The sequence below is a fragment of the Haliaeetus albicilla genome, chromosome 7, assembly GCF_947461875.1.
Source record: "Haliaeetus albicilla chromosome 7, bHalAlb1.1, whole genome shotgun sequence".
Taxonomy (NCBI): Eukaryota; Metazoa; Chordata; class Aves; order Accipitriformes; family Accipitridae; genus Haliaeetus; species Haliaeetus albicilla.
This window is the reverse complement of record NC_091489.1, coordinates 17,017,892-17,038,812: the sequence shown is the minus strand read 5'-3', so window position 1 is coordinate 17,038,812 and position 20,921 is coordinate 17,017,892. Positions and strand designations below refer to the sequence as shown.

At 45.1% G+C, this 20,921-nt stretch overlaps 1 protein-coding gene across 10 annotated transcripts in view; it reads right to left on the bottom strand.

The window, feature by feature from the left end:
• The window catches only part of ARID1B (AT-rich interaction domain 1B), a 337,909-nt gene extending 319,654 nt beyond the window's left edge, over positions 1 to 18,255 (bottom strand). For 2 of the 10 annotated variants that reach the window (XM_069787072.1, XM_069787076.1), the window contains exon 1: positions 15,856 to 18,253. In XM_069787072.1, the coding sequence (XP_069643173.1) occupies positions 15,856 to 17,658 (1,803 nt within the window). In that variant the 5' untranslated portion in view covers positions 17,659 to 18,253. Of the gene's footprint in view, positions 1 to 15,855 lie in introns of all 10 variants that reach the window. The other 8 variants (XM_069787073.1, XM_069787077.1, XM_069787075.1 and 5 more) reach the window with 7 other exon arrangements.
• Between the last annotated feature and the right edge of the window lie 2,666 nt (positions 18,256 to 20,921).

The window sequence follows — 20,921 nt, the reverse complement described above, 5'->3', positions numbered from 1 at the left end:
ACTGAAGGAAAAAAATGCATAATTATACCAATATAACTAGCTCAGTGTGGAAACTTACTCCAGTATAAGAGTACCCTTTCCCACTTAAGCTCACGTGCTTTGGAAGAAGAATAAGATAAACCATGAAAACTCTTATTCTGGTATAAGAGTGTCTCCATAGGGAGTTATATTAGTATAATTATAGCATATAATTATAGCACATAGTTGTACCATTAAATTTCCTTGTGTAGACAAGCACTAGGTGCCCAGTCCACATATATTTTCTAGCAAAACAAATGGTTATCAAATTCCAATAGAGGCACATAAAATACTTAGCTTTTATTTTTGTTTGATGAACCTTCTTCATTTTAAAGTGATGAATTACTTCAATTAATCTTCCTTGAAAATGCTTTTCTCTCTGCTATCCTATATGGTAATAGATTATTCTTCTGGTGGAGGCATCATAAACTAACACTTTTGAGAACGGCTGCGGTATCTCCCACACTGATTTAGGCTCTCATCATATAAAGCAAGTGGTGAGAAATCAGGTACAAGGAAGGAATAAGGTGCTGTTTACACATTTGACTGTTAGACTCACACCTTTTATAGTACATCCCCAGCTACTTTAAACAGTCAAGTGCTTCAATAATTTAGTCTCTATCCTTCCGACAATTTCATTCTCACCTCATTTGCTATAGAAGTTAAAACATTTCAGTCAACCTTGAGGAAGCCATGCGTCGTCCTCCTCCTCCCCTCGTACACACTGGGAGGAAAAAAGTACATCTAAAAACCATGCCACTAGTTGAACTTCAAACTATAAAAGAGAACCATAAAAAATATACAAACTATAAAACTACAGAAGACTCTTCAGAATCTTTTGCAAACAAGCAACTTTTCAGAGGATACCGAGCTCAGAAACCCAAGCTTAAGCCAAATAAATTGTCACTGTTTGTGAGAAAGATCCTTTAAAAAGGGAGCAAACAGAAATACCGGTTACGCCAGCCTCCAAAAAGTGGAAAGCACTGACACCCTGCCACAAAGATGTCAGCAAAATTATTAATAGCAATAATACCTCAGTTTGGGTATTTTAAACACTCTACTAAGAAAGGTTAAGTGACCCTAGAGGTAATTAAGGACTACATTAACCATTTTGCAGGACATGTCGGTAAATCTCTTTTGCAAAATGCGTTGTTTCCTCTTAACCGTTTTGTAAAAAATTGCATTGCCGAAAAGAGCTCTTTGCAGGATAGGCATCCCCGTGTTTCCTTTCGTACTTTTGAACAGTTTCATCCCTCAGCATTACACCGCATTTCGTCACTTTGGTTTTGGAATACACCCGCAGCCCTCCGAACATGCCTTGTTTGCTCCCACAGACACCAGCTCCCTTGGTGGCAGAGATCCCTCGACTGCGCTGCCCCTTCCTTCCCCCCCCATGCCCAGCGCAGCCCCTCAGTCCTGCCGAATTGCTCATCAGGTTTGCTGCCCTGCGTGACGCCCCACGGACAGACCCCCTGGAGCAACCGGCGGGAGGGCTGCCAAGCTGCCGGGAGCACCAGCGCTGGGCGCGGAGGAGAACCATAGTGGCAGCTCCTCGCCAGAGGTGCCCACTTGGCCGCAGCTGAAGTGCCATCAACGGGCGAGGAGTTTTCAACGGACTGTGAAGCAGCATCTACACGACAAAACTGCTGCCCTATTTCCAAATCAAAAGCTTGCACCTCTGTATGGAAACTGCGTACCTAAGCGTTAAGGTCAACTGATCTGGAAATTCATCCTGATATTTTCAAATTTGCCAGTATGCCTCGTGTCTGCAAATATGCTTGAAAAGAGACACTGACAGTTCTTACAGGCAAAAATTTAACATATCAAAAGAAAAGCAACAGCAGGAAGAACTCTGAATAGGTATTATAAAAAAGGACAACAAAAAGAGATGTATCAAACAGGAAATGGGTATTAAAACCATTAGTTCTAATGGGTTAGCAAGAGGAAGGTTACTCCGGAACTCCAACAGAAGTCTGGAGTCATTTGCCTGTATCATCTGAAAACACTATAAATAGTGGAAGGAATTAATTTCACCTGTCCTTCGACATCAACACCTGAGCTTATCGGCTTAGACCTTCTTTAGAGCAAGGGGAAAAACATGTAACTTTAGGAGCATGATTCATTAGACCTGCATTACATGCCTACTTTAGGATGAGATGATTCACACCAAGAAATTACTATTTCTTTACACCGAAGAGATGAAAAGCCCATGAAGATGAAAAGATCAGGTATAAATGCCTACAATACATATGGCTAGATGAGTCCCACCCTTGAAATCTAGTATTTCAAAGATACTGAAGGCTTATTTGGCCACTGCAATCAGTGCATTCTGTACAATTATCATCTTGACAAAAAAAACCCCAAACAAAAAAAACCCCAATTCTTACTCTCTGCCTCAGCTTCTTTCCCTTTTAAGAGGGGGATAACAATGCTCCAGAGAAACACTGAGAAATATCTGTTGTCACTTACAGACTAATTGTGTACTCAAGATGCAGTCTCATGATGAGTTTAAGCTGATACAAGCCTGTACCACCACCAAAAGGGGCTGTCCCGCCCTGACTCCCACCCTCAGCTGAACTCGCCACACTCTCCCTTGCCTTACCTCTGTGCTGGAAAGATTGTGCTGCAAGTCAGATCAGCTCAATGATCTGGCTGAAAGCTAACCATTCACAGGTTTGGCTGGATTAGTTTTCAGACAAATCAGCGAGCTGATGCGACTCAGGTTATGACACAAGGGAAGCAGCAGGGAGCTGATAAAAGGGTGGGACTGGTCTTTTCAGCAGAAGTGAAGTCTTAAATCAGCTTCAGATGACCATTAGACTCACACTTCGGTGCAAGATTTTTTAGCAACACAGAACTCGATAAAAGAGTGCCCAAGGAGTGTAACAAAAGGCTATGGAAAAATGCAGAGATAAACAAATGAGGTTTTCACGTTTTCTTCAGTTTTCCCCAAAGAAATTCTGGCTTGGTATCTACACAAAAGGCACATGCCCATTTAGCTCAACACATATTTTCCTATACATTTAGGTGTTACAACCTTTCTCCTGCTAATTTGCTCTTTGTTTCAGCCCCTGATCCTCAAAAGCCAAGACGAATAAAAAGCTGCCTTTTTGAGGAACACCCACTTGGATCTTCTGATGAACGTCTAAAGAAGGAACTTGATTTAAAAAAATATACCCTGCTTATTCCCAAGCATTAATCTAAAAATGACAGACAAAACATGCTACTGAATGCTCAGTATCAGATAAATGTTTGGGACAAAAAAATAAGAATAAAAAAAAAAAAGTCATGTTCATTGTCTCCTTTGGTCTACAGTAAGATACATAACCCCACTTCTGGTGAGAAAAACTACATTTCTACCTATTCCTTGCACCCTGGCTGAGACAACTTGCTCGAGGAAGACAACCATACACAAGTTCAAGGACTTCAAGAAAGTAAAAATGTCATCAGAAACCGTAATTATTTGAACCTTCTGTTATGATGCCATAACCAGCTGCAGCCTTTAACAAAACGCACCTACTTTCTTCCTCCATCTCTTCAAGGAAGGCGTCAAGCCGAAGCAAAGAAAAAATTTAAACTGAATGTTAAAAAGCAGTAGAGAGAAGGAACAAATGGAGTAAGTCAGACTCAGCTTTTTCAAACCTAAAAGACAAGTAACTATCACAGGTAAATCTGAGATCTTTTTTTAAGGAAAAAGATTGTTGCAAATAAACATCTAGGTCTCCTTAGAAGCAAAGGGATAGAATTTGGAGACTACCATGCAAGAAGAAATTGGCCTTTGTTCTTTGAATCTCTAAGGTATTTTCCCAGGACAACGGAACCTTAACTAACTTTTTAGCAGGCTTCATTCGCCATCTTAACAAGCTACAACGCCCCAAAGAAAATATGACACGGTAGAAAAACAACCAACCATCGCTGGCAGCTTGCTTCTCTCCACACCCCCAGTCTTCTGAGAAGAATTCAAAGGAAGAGAAATCTATGAAATGAATTATCAGGTACTACAAAATTGTGTAGACTGCATCTAGCACATCACACTACTTAACATAGACAATTACACTCAGAGTGTTTCTTCTCGGTTCCTGTCTTTTCTACACTTTCCACACAGACAGCAATACCACACTTCGATTTTCATGCTGACATAGTCTCAAATATCTTTTCAGCAAATACAGAAAGAGCAATTTTTAATTACAGCTGCCATGCCTAGTAAAAAGTAAAGAAACTGTGCACGTCAATATTTACATTCCAGCTTGGTTTTGTCTCCTTTGTCTGTTTCCCTCTCTTCTCTAAGACAGCTATTACTTAGAGGGTCAGCATTAGAGGAACCTAAAAAAAATCAGCACTAAGTCTTGCCAGGATTTGGGGGCTTGCTTGGTTGGTGTTTTGGTGGCTTTTTTGTTGGTTTTTTTTTTTTTTTTTAATGCAACTTGACCTCCGGTCACTAGAAGAGCCTACAAAGGATGCTGGCTAGCAAAGGCACTTTCCCTGCTGTCGCTCTCTCCCCAACAACTTTTGTGCACAGATTCCTTGGAGGACAGAGAGGAGCAGATGTAAGTCAGAGGGAGGGATGAGTACCAGGGTCACTCAAAAGCTATTTTCCCTCTGGATATATGGTTACACTACTCATTCTTGCACAACTGTAAAATGGCAGAAGACAATAAGGATGGCTTTTCCATCACTCCAATGATTCGGAAAGCGAGAAAGATAGGAATTTGGAGATAACATTTAAAGAAGGAAAAAGAAGCATCACAAGATAAAGGAGAAAAAAAAATATGACAGTGTTTGGATAAAAGAAAGTAGTATAACTTTGGGAAGGAAAGAAGTGAGACAGAACCAAATAATCCACAAATAAATCTCTCACTCCCTGCAAGAGAAAATGCAGAGGAAAAGCCTTGAGCAGCCATATCGCACAACACAGCTGACACATAATAGTGTTAGTATACCCAGAAAAAGTAGAGGAACACATTCACCATACTGCCAACCACACTCTAGCAAAGTAACAGCTCACTCAGGCCCTCCCCAACCTTTCTCCCAATAACAAAGTGTGGTGGTAGTATTATTATTACCATTATTATTAAAATGAGCCATGAAGAACTAAAAGGAGGAAGGGAGGCTATGCAAAGTCTTCCCGGGGCAGGCAATCCCTCTCCACTGCTTGTTCACAAAGTGCTGTATTTGGCAAGTTCCTCGTGAACCAGCACATGCCTAAATGCTACCCCAATATATGAGACAACCAACCCATGGACCTGAATCTAAAACTTCTAGAGGGTCTCAATTCATCCAGAAAACATTCCGATTGTCACCAGCATTCACACATAAAACTCTCGACAGCTTAGGCTGCGGTAGCCCTCAGATCCCTAGCTAATTCTTGGAAAAATCTTTTTCTTTATTTTTAAATGTTGGCAACTACGCCAACACATTGAGCACTTCAAGAAGACTACTCTAAAACGCAAGACAGTTTGCTTCAGATGCTGCCCCATCAGCCCCTCCTCTTTAAAGGAAGAGCTCAATTAAGTTGGGAACTTTTCTTCTGAATGATTTTAAATGGTTTTTTTTTTTTCATTGTGGTTGGATCTCAGTTAGTGTAATTGCTATTTATATCAAAACACTAAAAGGTCTGGTTATGGGGTTTATTAGAAAAGCAAAATGTGTTTTTAATACTTAAAAAAAACCACAACAAAATACTTTGTAGCACTGTTTTCCCCTGTATTTGCATACCACATGTTCAACAACAAAAAGAGTATTCTACAGAAAGTTAAAAATCTCAAAAATGCCACTGCAGTAGTAGCTCCTACGGTTTGTTAGCATGAAAAACCGTTTTGTGCCCGGTTGGGGGAACTATCGCAGGTGACGCGGGTTGGCCTCAGGATTTAAAAGAAAAAAACATACCTTGTAAACCAACACATAACGTACAAGACAAACAAATACAATACCTCTTTACTAGCAAAAATACAATTTTAAATGCAAAAAAGCGTCACAGAAAACCGCCAGCAATACCGCGCATCGCATCGTTACGGGAGAAAACCTTCTTCGAAAGGCAGCTAAGTGACAGGCAGCCAAGAACCATCGTTCGAAATAAAGAGAACATTCCCCCAACTTCTCCCTCTCCGCTCGAGCCCCCCGCAGCCGCTCACGGCCGGGCCGGGCCGGGCCGGGCCCCCCCAGTCCCCTCCCCCCCTCCCCCCTCGGGCAGGTCCCGCACACACCGGCGTCACCTGCCCGCGCGCCACGTGAACCCCTCTCCTTGCATCACCTCTGCCCAGGTCAGGGATGAATGGCTGTCAAATTCCCCGAGGAAGAAAAAGGAGGAGGGAAAAAAAAACCCAAAAAAACCCAAACAAAAAACCCGAACCAAGAAACAACCGCCCTTTCTTCCCGAGGCAGGGAGTTTCAATGGCGGGAGCAGAGGGCTAATCTCCATATGTGAAGGTCAGGGCACTCCAGCCGGGGAGGTGAAGAATGGAGCCGCTCACGGAAGGGGCCGCCGCGCACACCCTGGCCTGCTGCCCGACGAGCGAGATTGTTGAAAAGCAATAGATAGCTTCTGGCACCGGCAAGGGGAAAAATATTTTGATCATGTGACGCTATACAAGCTAACTAGTTTGCTTCATGTGTGAAACTTCTACAGGCGCTACAAATACCACGTTTGTAGTCGGCCCCAGAACCCAGCCCGCTCTCCTCCGCCCCGGGGGAACTCGGCCGCCAGTCAGCGTTTCTGCAGGCTGGAAATTCCGCCATCAAGCAAAACTTCAGTTTGAAACGAATTACAGAAAACGGAACACAACCAGCTACCAGCTATCGATATATTCCTGGCGCTTTTCAAGACCACTAAATGCAGGGCACCACGAAGTTACCTGCCTCGCACAAACCCACCTTTCTGTTCGTAGGAAGGAAGGACTTTCACGTGTAAGTAAAACTGCCAAGTAAAATTATTTTGCTATTGCTGGTACGTAACTAAAGCAGCCTCAAAGGCACCCACCCGTAATTTTCCAGAAATACTTCTTTAAATAGCCTCTATCTATGACCATCTGTAAATATCTTAAAACTACAACAGCTCTAAAGAACATGCTCATTTTTCTTGACTTGGGAATTTCAAGCAACTAAGAAACACTGAAATTAAAAAAAAAAAAAAAAAAAATCACAAAAGCACAATTATTTTCCATAAATCACGCCTGAAAGTAAAACATCAATACTACTTCATATAAACAGAATATCCAAAATATTCACAACATAAATTGCTACACAAAAAAATACAGAACTCCATACATTCCACCCAAATCAAAGGCTGCAAATAAACCAGCATATTCCTTTGATGCTGTCAAAACAAACCTCCTTATCTTTATTTTTAACTTTAAAAGAATAAAATTTAAGAACTACAAATCCTGTCCTTGTGCTTTCAAAAGAAACTTTCAGAGCTGATGTTTCAGTATCTTGCTTACAAACAAGTAAGTCTGACAAGCTAACCAAGTAACATGATCAATGTTGGGAACACCTAGTCTCAGATCTCATCCAAACAAATAGAGAAGAAGGTACGGTGCAGACCGGATACCTTCACACATAGCAAGTATTTAGGCTGCCTATTCATTCTGCATGACACTGTAATTAAAACCGCACATCAAACTCAGATAGTTGAATAAGACAACCATTATCCTTATTTTAACATAGGGAAACCGAGGTATCCAACAGTGAAACCAGCTACCTTTAGATCATGCAGTCAGCTATCCAGAATTCCTGCACCAATCTTCTACTAATACCGTTTTCCTGAAGTCACGTAAGTTACTTACCATGGCTGAATTCACTGCCTGCGTAAAGAAGGCACTATTCTACTTCAGTCAATCTGTGAATTAAGACATGTCCACAATGGGAACGGCACATGCGACTACAATTATGTTTTAAAACAGGATCGCTCCTTCTGGGATTTTCTGAACCAATTTTCTTTCTTTACTCAAACAAAAAACAACCATGCTCAAACTTCAGGTCCTTCCGTGAAAGCCAGCTGTAGCAGGGACTGTGCTATAGCAAGACAGCCCTCTCTTTCCTGTGCAACACAGATCACTTCACGCTTTTAAAACGTGACCAAAACACGTCGTGGAACTATCTACCTTGTGAAAAACTCAGCAAGTTACATCCATCTCAACAGCCATACCTGTAAACCCCTCAGGAGAGGCTACTTATAAAAGCTGTTATTTTGCCAGTGCAGACACACTATCACCCCAATGGTAAGCTAAATACAAAGGGGTTTGCCACAAGTGCTATCAGTCAAGGATGCAATTAATTCCTTGAACCTAACTATATAGCTAAAACAATAGAACTTCACAGTGGACCTGGCCACATGGTCTTTAAAGGGCAAATAAATTGATTCAGTTAACTTAGCGGAATCAAAACCATTTTGTAACTAACACAGGTGAAAAAATTTACTAACATCCAACAGAAACCCTCGCTACCAAAGATTTATTTTTTTAGTAAGTAGATACCTAAAATAAATACTAAACAAGTCTCTCAAGGAAAAAAACATCCTGAGTGTAAGTTTAAAGCAGAAGCTTACAAGACCCTATTAGTAACACAACTAACACTACCCCCTAAAAAAAGGGGGGGAGGGGTTATACATTAAGAGTTTTTCCCATTCTCATTATTATTATTTTTTAGCAAACACACTAAAGAAAATAAGTAACAAATAAAAATCCCATGTACATCTGATCGGGGGCGGGGGGGGGGGGGGGCAGGAAAAGGATTAGCAGAAAATTCCTTACCCACCACCCAATGGTCAGAAAGAGACTGATGGGGGTGACAGGGGGAGGTCAGTGGCAGCCCTACAGAGGGAAGTGTCAGAGGGTCTACTGCTCAGATGGATGACTTCATAAACAATTATCAGATTGCAAACCTAAATTCAGTACCTTTTCAAGTCTGAGAACAGAGCACAACAGTGAATTCTTAAATGCAGAACACCATTTGGCAATTGGGCAAGTTCAGGTGCAAAAGATTAACTAGGAGTTCTTGAAATCTGAGAAAGGAAACTAATAAATAGATTACATACTTCTACACATGCTCAGTCCTTCTGACATAGTTACTGAACCCACCATGACTCAAATGCAAGAAGTAATATGCAAGTAGATCAAACACTGATAGCTCTGTACTGAAAGCAATTCTTAACACACACTACAGAACCATCAAACTCTGTTTTATATCCACAAATTGGCCACTACCCATTCAGAAATTCAGCCATCTCATGACTTGGTTTGGTAGTTTATAAGGAGATTAACATTGCCACTATATATGGAATATAAACGCATGATATATCAACACCCTTTCAAATCATGCCCACTGAAAACTTTTACACAGATTTCACATTGGTTTTAATAAACATAAATGAAACATTTTGATAATAGCATCAGGATAATGATCTTAGGTTACGCAATTTTCTAAATAGTTGCAGGTGCCTTCAGATGAAGTAAGCATCCTATATAGGGAATACAAAGTTTGGTAAAAAGTACTTTTTATTTGCAGTAAGAACAATTCCCATATGAAAAGCAATCTTTAAACAAGACACAACAGTTGTGATTTCTGCATCAAATTTGTTCACTTTAGAAATGAAGACAATTTATCTGCCAGATAAAACAATCGGACTTGGTAGTAAGGAAGCCTGTGCATGCACCCCCGCACCCCCCCCCCCCAGCACATACTTGTGCTCTGTACATCATATTCATCAGATGGCAAGTTCTGCGATACCAGCTAAGCTCCTGGGCACTTGTTCAACTCAATTTTCCTCAGAGTTTAATTTCTATGAGAAATCCAGTGACTTTATATAGATGACATTGAGTACGTAATGATAAAACAGTGCAAGGAATACTTGAATTTTAGATGACGGTGCCTTTAGTTTAAGGTGACTATATTGACACAGCAGACAAATCCCTCGTTTCATTCCATCATTCGTCTTCTCAGTTGTCTGAATAGATGCCTGCAAAGCTTAAATTCTCCCGCAACAGAATGTGTTCACAGTAAGACTGGATTTATTCAAAAGCTAAAATTTATGGCACCAAGGCCCAATTTATTTCTAAGAGACCTCTGTTTTCAGTTGTGCCAAGGTGTGCCTGCCTGAAGGAAGGTGTATGTTACGTGCCTCAGTCTCCCCACCCAGTAGAATCATCTCTTACTCCAGCGCAGGGCACACTAGAAAGACAGCGTAAAGATCTAACGTACTTGGAACACTGCTACTGAGAAAATAAAGGTAGTTAAAAGTAACCCTGTACAAATTAGCCATCTAGCCTCCCTAAAATGCACTGTTCACAAATTACATAGCTGTCTTGGGATACATTCATCCCTGAAAATTCCTCGACTGCAGTGGAACACCACCCTTGATGGGTTTGGCCCTTCCGGAGCAGACATGTTCCTGGTGGACCACTGGATGCCACACTCTCAGAACTGGAAGTACAACAAGAGAAATCCTCCGGCCCACCTGCAACACAAACATGGCAGCACTGTGCCGGCACATCAGCATTTGTGTGTAAAACTGAGCGTGAATAGGTATGACTGGATAACAGAAAAAATTCAAAAGGTAACCTTAGGATCTGAATAGCAAAACATACACTGGATGTACAGAAACCTTTCAGGTTTACTAAAAAATAATATTTACCTTTATTAACAGGTAAGGCTTCTTTAAAATAAATTTTACTCTAATACGATTGGCTACACAAGATTTTCACGTATTACATTTATTTGCTTCTCCCAGCACCAAGCAATACAAAAACAACACTGCTTAGTACCACTTTCCTATTCCTAGTTTTCAAAACAAATTTGAAAACCACTAAGGTATACTTTTAATTTAATTTTAATTAAAGTCCTCATTCAATCCTACCAAAACATGTATTTAGCACTATGTAAATAGCCCCAAAATTGAAAGAAAAAAGTTTTTTTCCCAAGTACCTTAATAATCACAATTCTAAAATATATTCTAGCGAGTTAGCCTACCACAAACACATGCTACTGAAATTCTGCAGCCTTGAGCATGCATGCACGCACAGCGAGTGTGGCAATACTACTTTACATATCCACAGAGAATCTTCAAAGCCTCTCGATAAATGGCATATTTTGACAAAGTACTGAAATGTAACTAGTTAGGACACAGGTACAATCTTAAGGAATAAGGGTAAACAAACTACTGCCATTCTCACATTAACTATGAGAATGTCAAAATACCTATGATAAAATATTTGAGGCGCAAAAGTAAGAAACAGAAAGATCTATCAGTAGCTACTCAAACTTGTTTTCATTGCACGAATTTCATCTAGTTTTAACTAAGATGTTATTTCAGAATGAAACAGCATCACCTAAGAGACCGTGCTTAGTAATTTCAAAAATTGTATGTTACATATGTAACTAGAAAATTTAGCAATGGATTAAATGCCTTAGTTTTCATCCCCACAGATTCAGATCAGAATGCCAAGACGACCGTAATCGACCGCTTAGTTGTAGAATCCTTACATGATGGAGGCAGTAATACAGCGGACAGGTTTGCATCTCTCTTTCTTTATTGTATCTCATACACAGGGTCCTGCTGTTCAACGCGTAGGCATAAGCGCTACTACAGAAACCAATAACTGAACACCAAACCACAAAGTGTCAAATATATGGTCGTAATATATATATAGATACTACTAACTGAGAATATTGCTATTTTCTACTTCTAAATAGAAGCTATGTGAATACTAAACTGTTTATTCGAAAATGCACAGGGAAAAATATATTTTATTCTCCCATTGAGACATCAAGAATCTATTCACCACACTAACAGCTGTTTAAAGGCCTTCAGGCACAGGACATGATTCTCCAGCCCTGGCTTAGCCAGAACTCCCAATACAGGCAATCTATTTGGCATAAAAAGAGCTGCAGAATCAGGCATATTCCGAGTTTCTCCACTGCAAAACAAACAACTGATACACACACAAACTCAGAGCAGCTTGACAGATTTTTTTCTAACACTAGCTATATACCTTTTGCTATACAGGTACTCGTGAAAAGACCCAGGTTCTCTATTTGTGTGTAGGTGTATGTAAATCTTACGCATGTGCACAAAGGAGAGAGATGTATATAAAGCACACACAGAGGCCAGCTAATGTGTTAAGCTACTGCAGTGCAAATCAGAAGTGAAGAATAAAAGAAGCCTCAGGACTCTTAAATATCTGTATGCTGCCAAGGAATTAATCAATAATCAAAATCACTGGATGACAAGGTACTGTACTAGCATCACACAACTCCTCCACAATCAAATCAATGTATCCGCATGAGCAACATCCACCTGCTTTGAAAACGTGTGTTTCTTCAGAAACAAGAGGCCTCTTTTTCAAGCTTACATCTCATCTTATGACTAGGTAAGGTGATTAAATGAAATGGAAGCAAAATTTTCTTAAATAATTTAACAGGCTAGACAAACACAGAAGTTAGTTCAGAGTGGACGCCACAGTTCTACATATTACAAAAATTACCCATGCTGAGGCAAGAATTTCCTGAACAAGTATCTCAGATGTTGTAGCCTACTGACGGTCCTTTTTCTCTGTTCGCAGCACAACAGTTTCTTAAAAGCGCAGGGGCCAATCATCATCTGCTTTGCAAAGACACATGACAAGAGAGTATATTCTAATGTGTGTATACACATATATAGAGTATACACACACAGATTATTATTAAAAAAAAATAAAGAGAAGCCTTCTGTTCAAATGCTGGACTGAATATTCCATTTTTCTCTTTCAAAAAGCAATCAATTTACTTAATGATATAACATACATGGAGATTGACATATGGGAATTAAAAATAAAAAACAATGTACAAAAAAATTGTGTTCTGTAAGCTAATGGTATTTTTTATTTGACACAACCTATTTTATATATTAAAAAATATTAATTTAAAATCTAAGAAAATTTCTTATCTCAATTACTTACTGGTTAGATGGAAAAATCATAATATAAAGAACACTGATGACTTGCCTTTATGACAATTATTTTGAGGGAAAAAAAAAAAAAAAGCAAAGAAATTGTGCCCTTGCCAGACTATTCTTTCTAAGCTGCATCCTAATTCTTACAGTACAAAAAAAGAAAAAAAAAGACATCTGTGAGAGAGGACGTAAACCCATAAATATAAGGAAGTATTTCTAAGGGTCATACTGAGGACATGATGAATTTACTCTCACTCCTCCAATAAAAATAAAATACTTTAAACAATTTCTGCTGTGAAGAAATAGCACTCTGAACTAACATGTACTATGTCTATCTGTCGATGATTTTCCTGGCTTTTAAAGCCATGAATTCTGAACTACCTGTGTTTAAAAGCAAGCAGACAATGCAAATATTTTTAAATTAATTATGAAAGGTTACGCATATGAGGCCTTGTTACCTTATGGCTTCCAGTGACCCTTTTACCAGTGCAAATGAAAAAAAGGTAAAAATTAACACTCACAAAAAAAATCTTATTTCCCTGGAAGAAATAGAGAGGAAATGGAATAAAAACTAAAAAAAACATGATATGAGTGGTCTGTTGGAAGCAGACACACACAGCCAGCCCATCCAGGGTTTCTATTATCATTTTCTCAGGATTAATACACCGTTCACAATATTAAGCGATGTTTTCTCCAGGTTCTGTTCATTACTTTATGGAAAGATCCAGCCGTTTGAGGACCCCAAAAGCATATACCTGCATTTGTTCTTGCCAGTCCTCATTGTTAAAAGCTATTAAAAGATTTAACAGTTCTTAATAGAAAGATCTTGTTGGAGGGAAAAGAAACCCATAAAATTCTAACGCACTACCCCGTTTAACACAATTCACTTTCCTACTGAGAATTCAAGCCTAATCTCACACTTGTGCAGAAAAATGAGATCAACAAACTCCCGATGCTTCTTGAAGTATTCTAACCACAATTCAAACGCAAAAGCACATTTTCCCCCCGAATATCTGGATTCGCTGCAGAGATGAAACAAATGCAACCTCTGACAGAGCGGCTCCTTTTTCCCTTCTTTGTACCGTACACGGCGTTTTCTCGCCTGCAGCAGCTACACGCAAACAAGATTCTTTTAAGAGGCATGCATAGGTTAGGTATCAAGCTAATAGAAATGTAAAGAAATTAGTATTTGTATTAAATCTCTTTTTTTTTAAACAAAAAACTAATCCCTTGCATAATATCCATAAGCTGCAACGTTACAAAATGTTTTTAGAGTCACGAGCGCGACTTGCAATCCCGAATCCTCGTCCAAGCACTGTTATTACAAGATGCTTCCCCACCGCCTCCAATTAGCATAATACAATTTAAAAAAATCTAAAAAAAAAATTAAATAAACCGATGCCCAGAAAAACGGCTCCATGTAACCAAGCTGCGGGGGGGTGGGGGGGTGGGGGGGGGAGAAGCCCCTGGCTTTTCCCCCCGCGCCGGTGGCCGGCAGGGTCAGTGCCGATGCAGGGGCCGTGCGTGCGTGTGCGCCCGCCTTGCTTGCTTGCCCGCCTTGCTTGCTTGCCCGCCCGCCCGCCTTGCCCGCCCGCGCCACCTCGCCCCGCCGGCGCGACTGCCGGGTGTTATTTGTGGCGGGGGTTTCTGTGACTGCGCCGCTCAGCACTTCTATTTACATCAGCGGCGCGAGGTGCCCAATGGCGAGCGGGGAGCCAATCAGATGGCAGATTAGATGTCAACTCGGAGGCAGCTGTCTGGAGACGGTTGCAGCCAGTTTACCTCCACAATTCAAATTCCGAACCTGGCGGAGGAGACCCGGCCGCTCCTCGGCACCGGCCGCCCGGCGGCTCTCCGCACCGCACCGCGCCGCGCCGCCCGGCACCGCACCGCACCGCACCGCCGCGCCCGCCCCGGAAAGGCGCCGCGCCACGGCCCGCCGCCCCGCGCCCATCGCGCCCATCTATCGATCGATCGATCGATCGGCGGAGTTACCGGGCTGGGGCAGGGGGGGTGCGGGTGGGGGCGGCGGCCCGAACGGTGCCCGCGCCCCTTTGATCACACCACGGACTTCTTTTCGTTCTTTTTTTTTTTTTTTTCCGGTTTTTGATTCCCCCCCCCGGTTTGGATTTCCGCGTGTGTTTGGGGAGAGAAACGTAGCTATGCGCGCGCGCAGCCACGCGCGCTTCTGCGGGTGGGCAAGTCCCCCTTAAGGTCACCGGACCGAGGCGCCCCACGCGCTCCGGCCCGCGCCGCGCGGACTGAGGCGCGGGCACACGCGCGCACACACGCACGCGGACACACGCGCGCTCTTCCCACAGAACAAGGAGCCCGGCCGCGTTCCGCGGACCCCACTGCGGTAACTCCATCAGTGACAAACTAATTTGCTAAGAGCGTGCAACGGCGCAACTCGGTTCTGCTCCAAAAAAATTTAGCAGGTTAAAAAGAGAAAGGAAGAGAAAAAAAAAACAAAACAGCCCCGTGAAATATAATGGACGTTATCCCCCGGGAGAACCCCGGGGCCGACACTCCGGTTACAAAATCCACCCCCCCGCCCCCGTCCCAAGCTGCCTGTCCTCCGGGCCCTGCGCCTCTCCGTCGCTGTTTCAAAGTGGAGGGGAAAAAAAATATTAATTGGGTCTGAGAACAACCTAATTTCGGCAGCGAAAGCCGCGCTCCGATGCCTCCAGCCCCAGCGGGGCCGCGCATTGTGCGCTGCTCACCCTCGCTACGGAGGCAGCGAGGAGCAGAACTGGCCCGGAGGAAAAAAAAAAAAAAAAAAAAAAAGAAAAAAGGGGGAAAAAGGGGGGGGGGAGGGGAGGCCAGGGGAAAAAAGTGAATTATCAAGCAACTAAGACCCCGACACGACTGGCACGGAGGCGGGGAGCCCTCACGAATCGAGCGCGGGGGGTTACCTGGGTCCTGCTGATGGCCTGCCCGCTGTTCCCAGGGCTCATCGCCGGGTGATTCCTTTGTTGTGCCGCTGCCCAGGCCGGGTTTGCCGCTCCGTACTGGGCGCCCATGTCCTTGCCCATGCCCATGCCCGCCGCTGCCTGCTGGCTTCCCGGGGCGGCCGCCGCTGCCTGGGGCTGGGGCTGCGGCGGCGGCGGGGCGCTGGGGCTGCTGTAGTCGGGGTAGCTGCTGCCGTAGCTCCGCATCATGGGGCTGGGGGACGTGAGCAGCTGGTTCAAGGTAGGGGTGGCCCCGGACGGGTGCTGGTTCTGGCCGGAGAACCGCGCGAAGCCGCCGGCCGCCGCCGCCGCGCCGGCAGCAGCCTTGCCGAGGCCGGCCCCGCCGCCGGGGCCCATCATCATGCCGCCGCCCGGCTGCCGCGGCGAGCTCAGCACCCCGTAGCCCGCCGCGGAGCCCCCGTAGCCGCCGCCGCCTGCCCCGGCGGCCGCCGCCGCCGCCGCCGCCGCCACGGCTCCCGCGCCGCCGCCGCCGCCCGCGCCGCCGCCGCCGCCGGGGCCGCGGCCGTAGCCCGGGTAGTGGTTGTACTGGCTGTTGGGGTAACCTTCGTGGGAGTTTTGCAGGGGGTCCATGCTGTTGGGGGCCGCCGTGGGGTGCATTATCCCCATCCCGGGGCTTTGTTGTCCGCCATGTTGATCAAAGCAAGGCCCGGCGCGGCTCGCCGTAGCGCTGCTGGCAGGGGCAGGGGCAGCGTTGCCATAATAGCTATTGAACTCCGAGACACCCACCGCGGAGGGGCCGCCGCCGCCTCCCCCGCTCCCGCCGCCGCCGCCGCCGCCGCCGAGGCCGCCGCCGCCGCTCCCAGCGCTCGGGGGCGGCTGCTGGGGCTGCTGCTGTCCGCCCAGGGGTCCCAAGCCGGGGTGATCGTAGCGGCCGCCGATGGGCTCGCCCATCTTGCCGGGCATCTCCTCCTCGTCGGCGCCTTTATTCAGCATTTGCTGCGGCTGCTGGGGGGGCTCGGCCTGAGCGCCCAAAACACTGTCTTTTCCTCCATGTTGCTGCTGCTCCATGTCTGCACTGGGCTGAGCAGCGCCGCCACCGCCACCGCCGTTGTTGTTGCTGCCGCTGCCGCCGCCGCCGCCGCCGCCGAGGCTGCTGTTGTTATTCTGCACGGGATGGTGCTGAGGCGGCGGCTGCTGCGGCGGCGGCGGCGGGAATTGATTTAGCTGCTGCTGTAGTGCATGGTGGTGGTGGTGCGGGTGGTGGGCATGGTGGTGGTGGGCATGGTGATGCGGGTGGTGGGCATGGTGGTGGTGGGGCGGCGCGGCGGGGTGATCGCCTCCGACGCTCTTCAGCTTGTGGTTGGGGAGCAGCCCCGTCTCCATGGCCGAGCCCGGGTTGGAGGAGGAGGAGGAGGAGGAGGAAGAAGACGAAGAAGATGAAGATAACGCCGAGGAGCTTCCACCTTCCTTCAGAGCCGGCTCCGAGGAGGAGCCGCCGCCGCCGCTGGCGTTGTTGTTGCTACCGGCGGCAGCGGCGGGAGCCGCGTTATTGGCCATGTTCAGCGGCTCGCTGTGGTGGTGGAGGAGATGGTGATCTACATTATTCACGCTGCTGCTACTACTGCCGCCGGCCGGACTCCCCTCTCCGACCCCCAGCGCGGGGCCCGGCCCGGGAGCCCCCGCGGCGGCGGCCCCGGCCCCCCCCGCGCCCCGCTCCGGGCCCAGGCCGCCCGGCAGGCTCGGGGCTTTGCCCTTGCTGTTGTTCGCACCCGCCGGAGCCGCTGCGACTTGCGCGGCCATGATCATCGCAACATTGCGAGTCCGGAGAAATTAGTGCTGATAATAGTAACTACCAAAAAAAAAAAAAAAAAAAAAACCAAAACTGAAAAAGAAAAAAAAAATCGACCCTCACCCTCAAAAAAGGGGGGCGAGCAGCGGTGGGGGGAGGGAGAGGAGAGGGGCAGAAAGAGAAGCGGACGGGGAAGGGACTTGACTGAGGCAAGAGTATCCCCTGCGGACCGCTCCGCACGCACCAAATTACAGAAATTTCCCTCCCCGAGTCCGTGATTGAGATTAGAAATGGTAAGAACGCCTTACGGTCTGTGCCTGTTCCTGCTGTGTGATTTCATGTTGAAAGTTTTTTGTTCAGGTTTAAATGAAACTTTTTTTTTTTTTTTTTCCTCCTTTCCTCTCTAACCCGGATATGGGTAAACACACGTCTGCCGGAGCCGCGCTGGCCCAGCATGGCATGAGCGAACGAGCGAGCCAGCGCCGGCAGCCATCGCCCCCTCCGCCCCGATCGCTCCCGCGCACTCGCAAAACGCGGACTGGACTCCACGCGGCCCCGGCTCCCGCTCCCCGCCGCTGGCAGCAGCGCGGCGGGCTGGGGCGGGGAGGGGGGGGGGGGCGGCCCCCCCGGGTGCCCCTGTTGGGAGTCGGGTCCCGCGCGTCGTGCGCGCCGAGGGTCGCGGCCGGCGCGGGGTACCCTGCGGGCTCCGCGGGGGAGGCGGCCAGGCGCCGAACTCAGGCGGGGCCGGGGGGGGGGGAGGGTTGCTCCGAGGAGAAGGGTCGAGGCGGGCTCCCCGGGCCGCCTAACGCCGCGGGGGGGGGGGGGGGTGGGGGGGTGTCCGGGGCTGGCCCCGGTGCTGCGGGGCCGGGGGTGCCGCCGGCGGCGCTGCCCCGGGGAGAGGCGAGGGGGCAGCCGCCAGCGCGGTGCCCCGTGTCCAGATGTGGTGGAGCAGATGGATCGGTCAAACTCTCGGGGACCGCGCGCTGCCCCCCAGCCCCGCGAGTCGTGCTCAGAAGGCGGCTGGTTGTAGTCCGAGGGCAGGGACACGTTTGCTATGTCACGGAAAAACAAGACGACTTCCCCCCCCCGAAGATTTATATTGTGCATGCGGGAGGTTATAATATTCAGCCTAAAATTCTGCAGCGGTAGCATCTTTGCAGTTGTCCACATTGTCCAGCTGTCTCCAAATCCTGACGGTCATTTGCACTGGTGATGCTTTTATATATAGGGCTGTTTTCAGTATGTTCTGTGTACTTATTTGCAGATCAACAGGACTTGATCACAGAGAGTGAGGCATTTTCGGTCTCCTAATTTTTTCCCCAAACAATGTAATTTCCAGTACACACAAGACACTTGTGAAAACATAGTAACACGAAAACCAAAATATGTATTCCGAATAACTCTTGCTCCAAATGGAAAGCTGCCGGCGATGACCTACATTTTTGAACCATCTTTCAGAACGGTTTCAAGGTTTTTTTGTAACTAGCTTAATACAAATGATACCCTAGTATAAGAAAAGGTAATAGTCACACACTACGTTCAACTAATAAAAGCATTTGGGAGATCAAATACTTGGCCATGAATATAGCAAACTGGGATATTGGCAAACATTTTCAATATAGTAAGGGTCTAAACCACGCGGTCTTAAATGAATATGCACTCTGTTAAAGGTAAGCACGTTTTCAAATTTCAAAATGGATAAATAGGAGATTCAATAATAACGGTAGAGACAAAACGCAGCACATCAAGAAAGATGCTGTCATGAGTAGGTAGGCTTTTTTGAATCCACTGTGAAAACATTAAAGAGCAGAAGCTTCATGCTATAATGTTGAATTACATGCAAAGATTATTGATAAATGCATGAACAGTGTGATTCCAGTGTCTATTAATTTTAGTTCTGTCTGAAAAGTCAGAAATATTCTGATTTCCATTATGGAGCTAGTTTTCAAAGTCTCCGTACTCGTTAAGTACACCTTGCTAATACTTCTGTTACAATTGTATTTCTCTCTCTTTCTCTCTCTCTCTCTCTTTTTTTTTTTTTGGTACTCTTTGCAAGTGCAAAAATGTTATATGGCTAGTAGGAAAACATAGAGTGGGAAAAAAAATGGTGAGTAATTCTAGTGGGGGGAATCAGGTGCATACCCAAGGGTCATTACAGTCTGTAACAACAACAAATTGCAATTCTATGCAAACTGCTAGAAAGGGGTATATCATCTTTGTAGGAGAGAGAATAACAGAACTGTAAGATGAATTCATGCCAAATCATTCATCAGCTTTTGCCAAGAGAATACTACATCTTTGTTAGTGAGCCTTTTTGACATTTTCTCCTGGATTTTCTTCTTTTCTGTATTCAAATGCACACTAATTATACACATTAAACCACATAAGTTGATTTTTTGAAGTCTTTCATATGCAAATATAAATATAGATGTCTCCTTGCGTGTATTTATTTACATGTGTACTCTAAAATAAAATATAAAAATCAATTACGTATTTATACTTTAAGACACTTATATTTAAGCAAAAATATGTATGTCAAAAATCTGATAAGATGTACTGATAGCGCCTCGGCTGCGGATCGCAATACTTCCTGACATGCTCCACAACTCCTCCTGATCAGGAAAATAACCCACAAAGTTTAACACAGATTTACTTTGAAATGTTTTCCCCGGGAAAGAAAAAAAGGATGAGGCTTTAAACTGAAGAGTTTATACTAACTCCTTTCCCTCCCATTTGTTTCAGCAACTCGGCTACAAGATTGGAACTAAGAGGCTATAAAATAGAGGCCCTCAGCACAATGAAATCAGTCTGCTATAAAAGGCAACACATGCCAGTTTTTCCTCCCCAATGGCAGATGCCACACCCTAAAGCAGACAGAAGGCACTGCAGTCTGTGCAAGGGAAGCATAACACAAAGCAACAACGGTGGTTCAATTTTTTAGATCGCAAATAATGTTGAAATTCCTTTTGCCATCTTTGCTCAGATGATGAGTGGTAGTGTTTGTTAAATTCAAACGCTCCTTTCCAAAAGCTCTCATTGTATGCATGAATTATGAATTTATTATAATATAATGTAAAAAAGCTCTAATTGCCATGCATATTATCTGCTGCAAAATGATTGCATTGATATTTGATATCGCAAGTGCGCAGTTTCAACTTTACTTCCATTTGCATTGTTTCTTCAATTTAATTATTTTCTGTAAACCAATGTTGTCCAAGCATGGTTTCTTTCTCTTGATTTTTTTTTTTGATAAATTATAAACTCTGGTGCTCTGGGATCC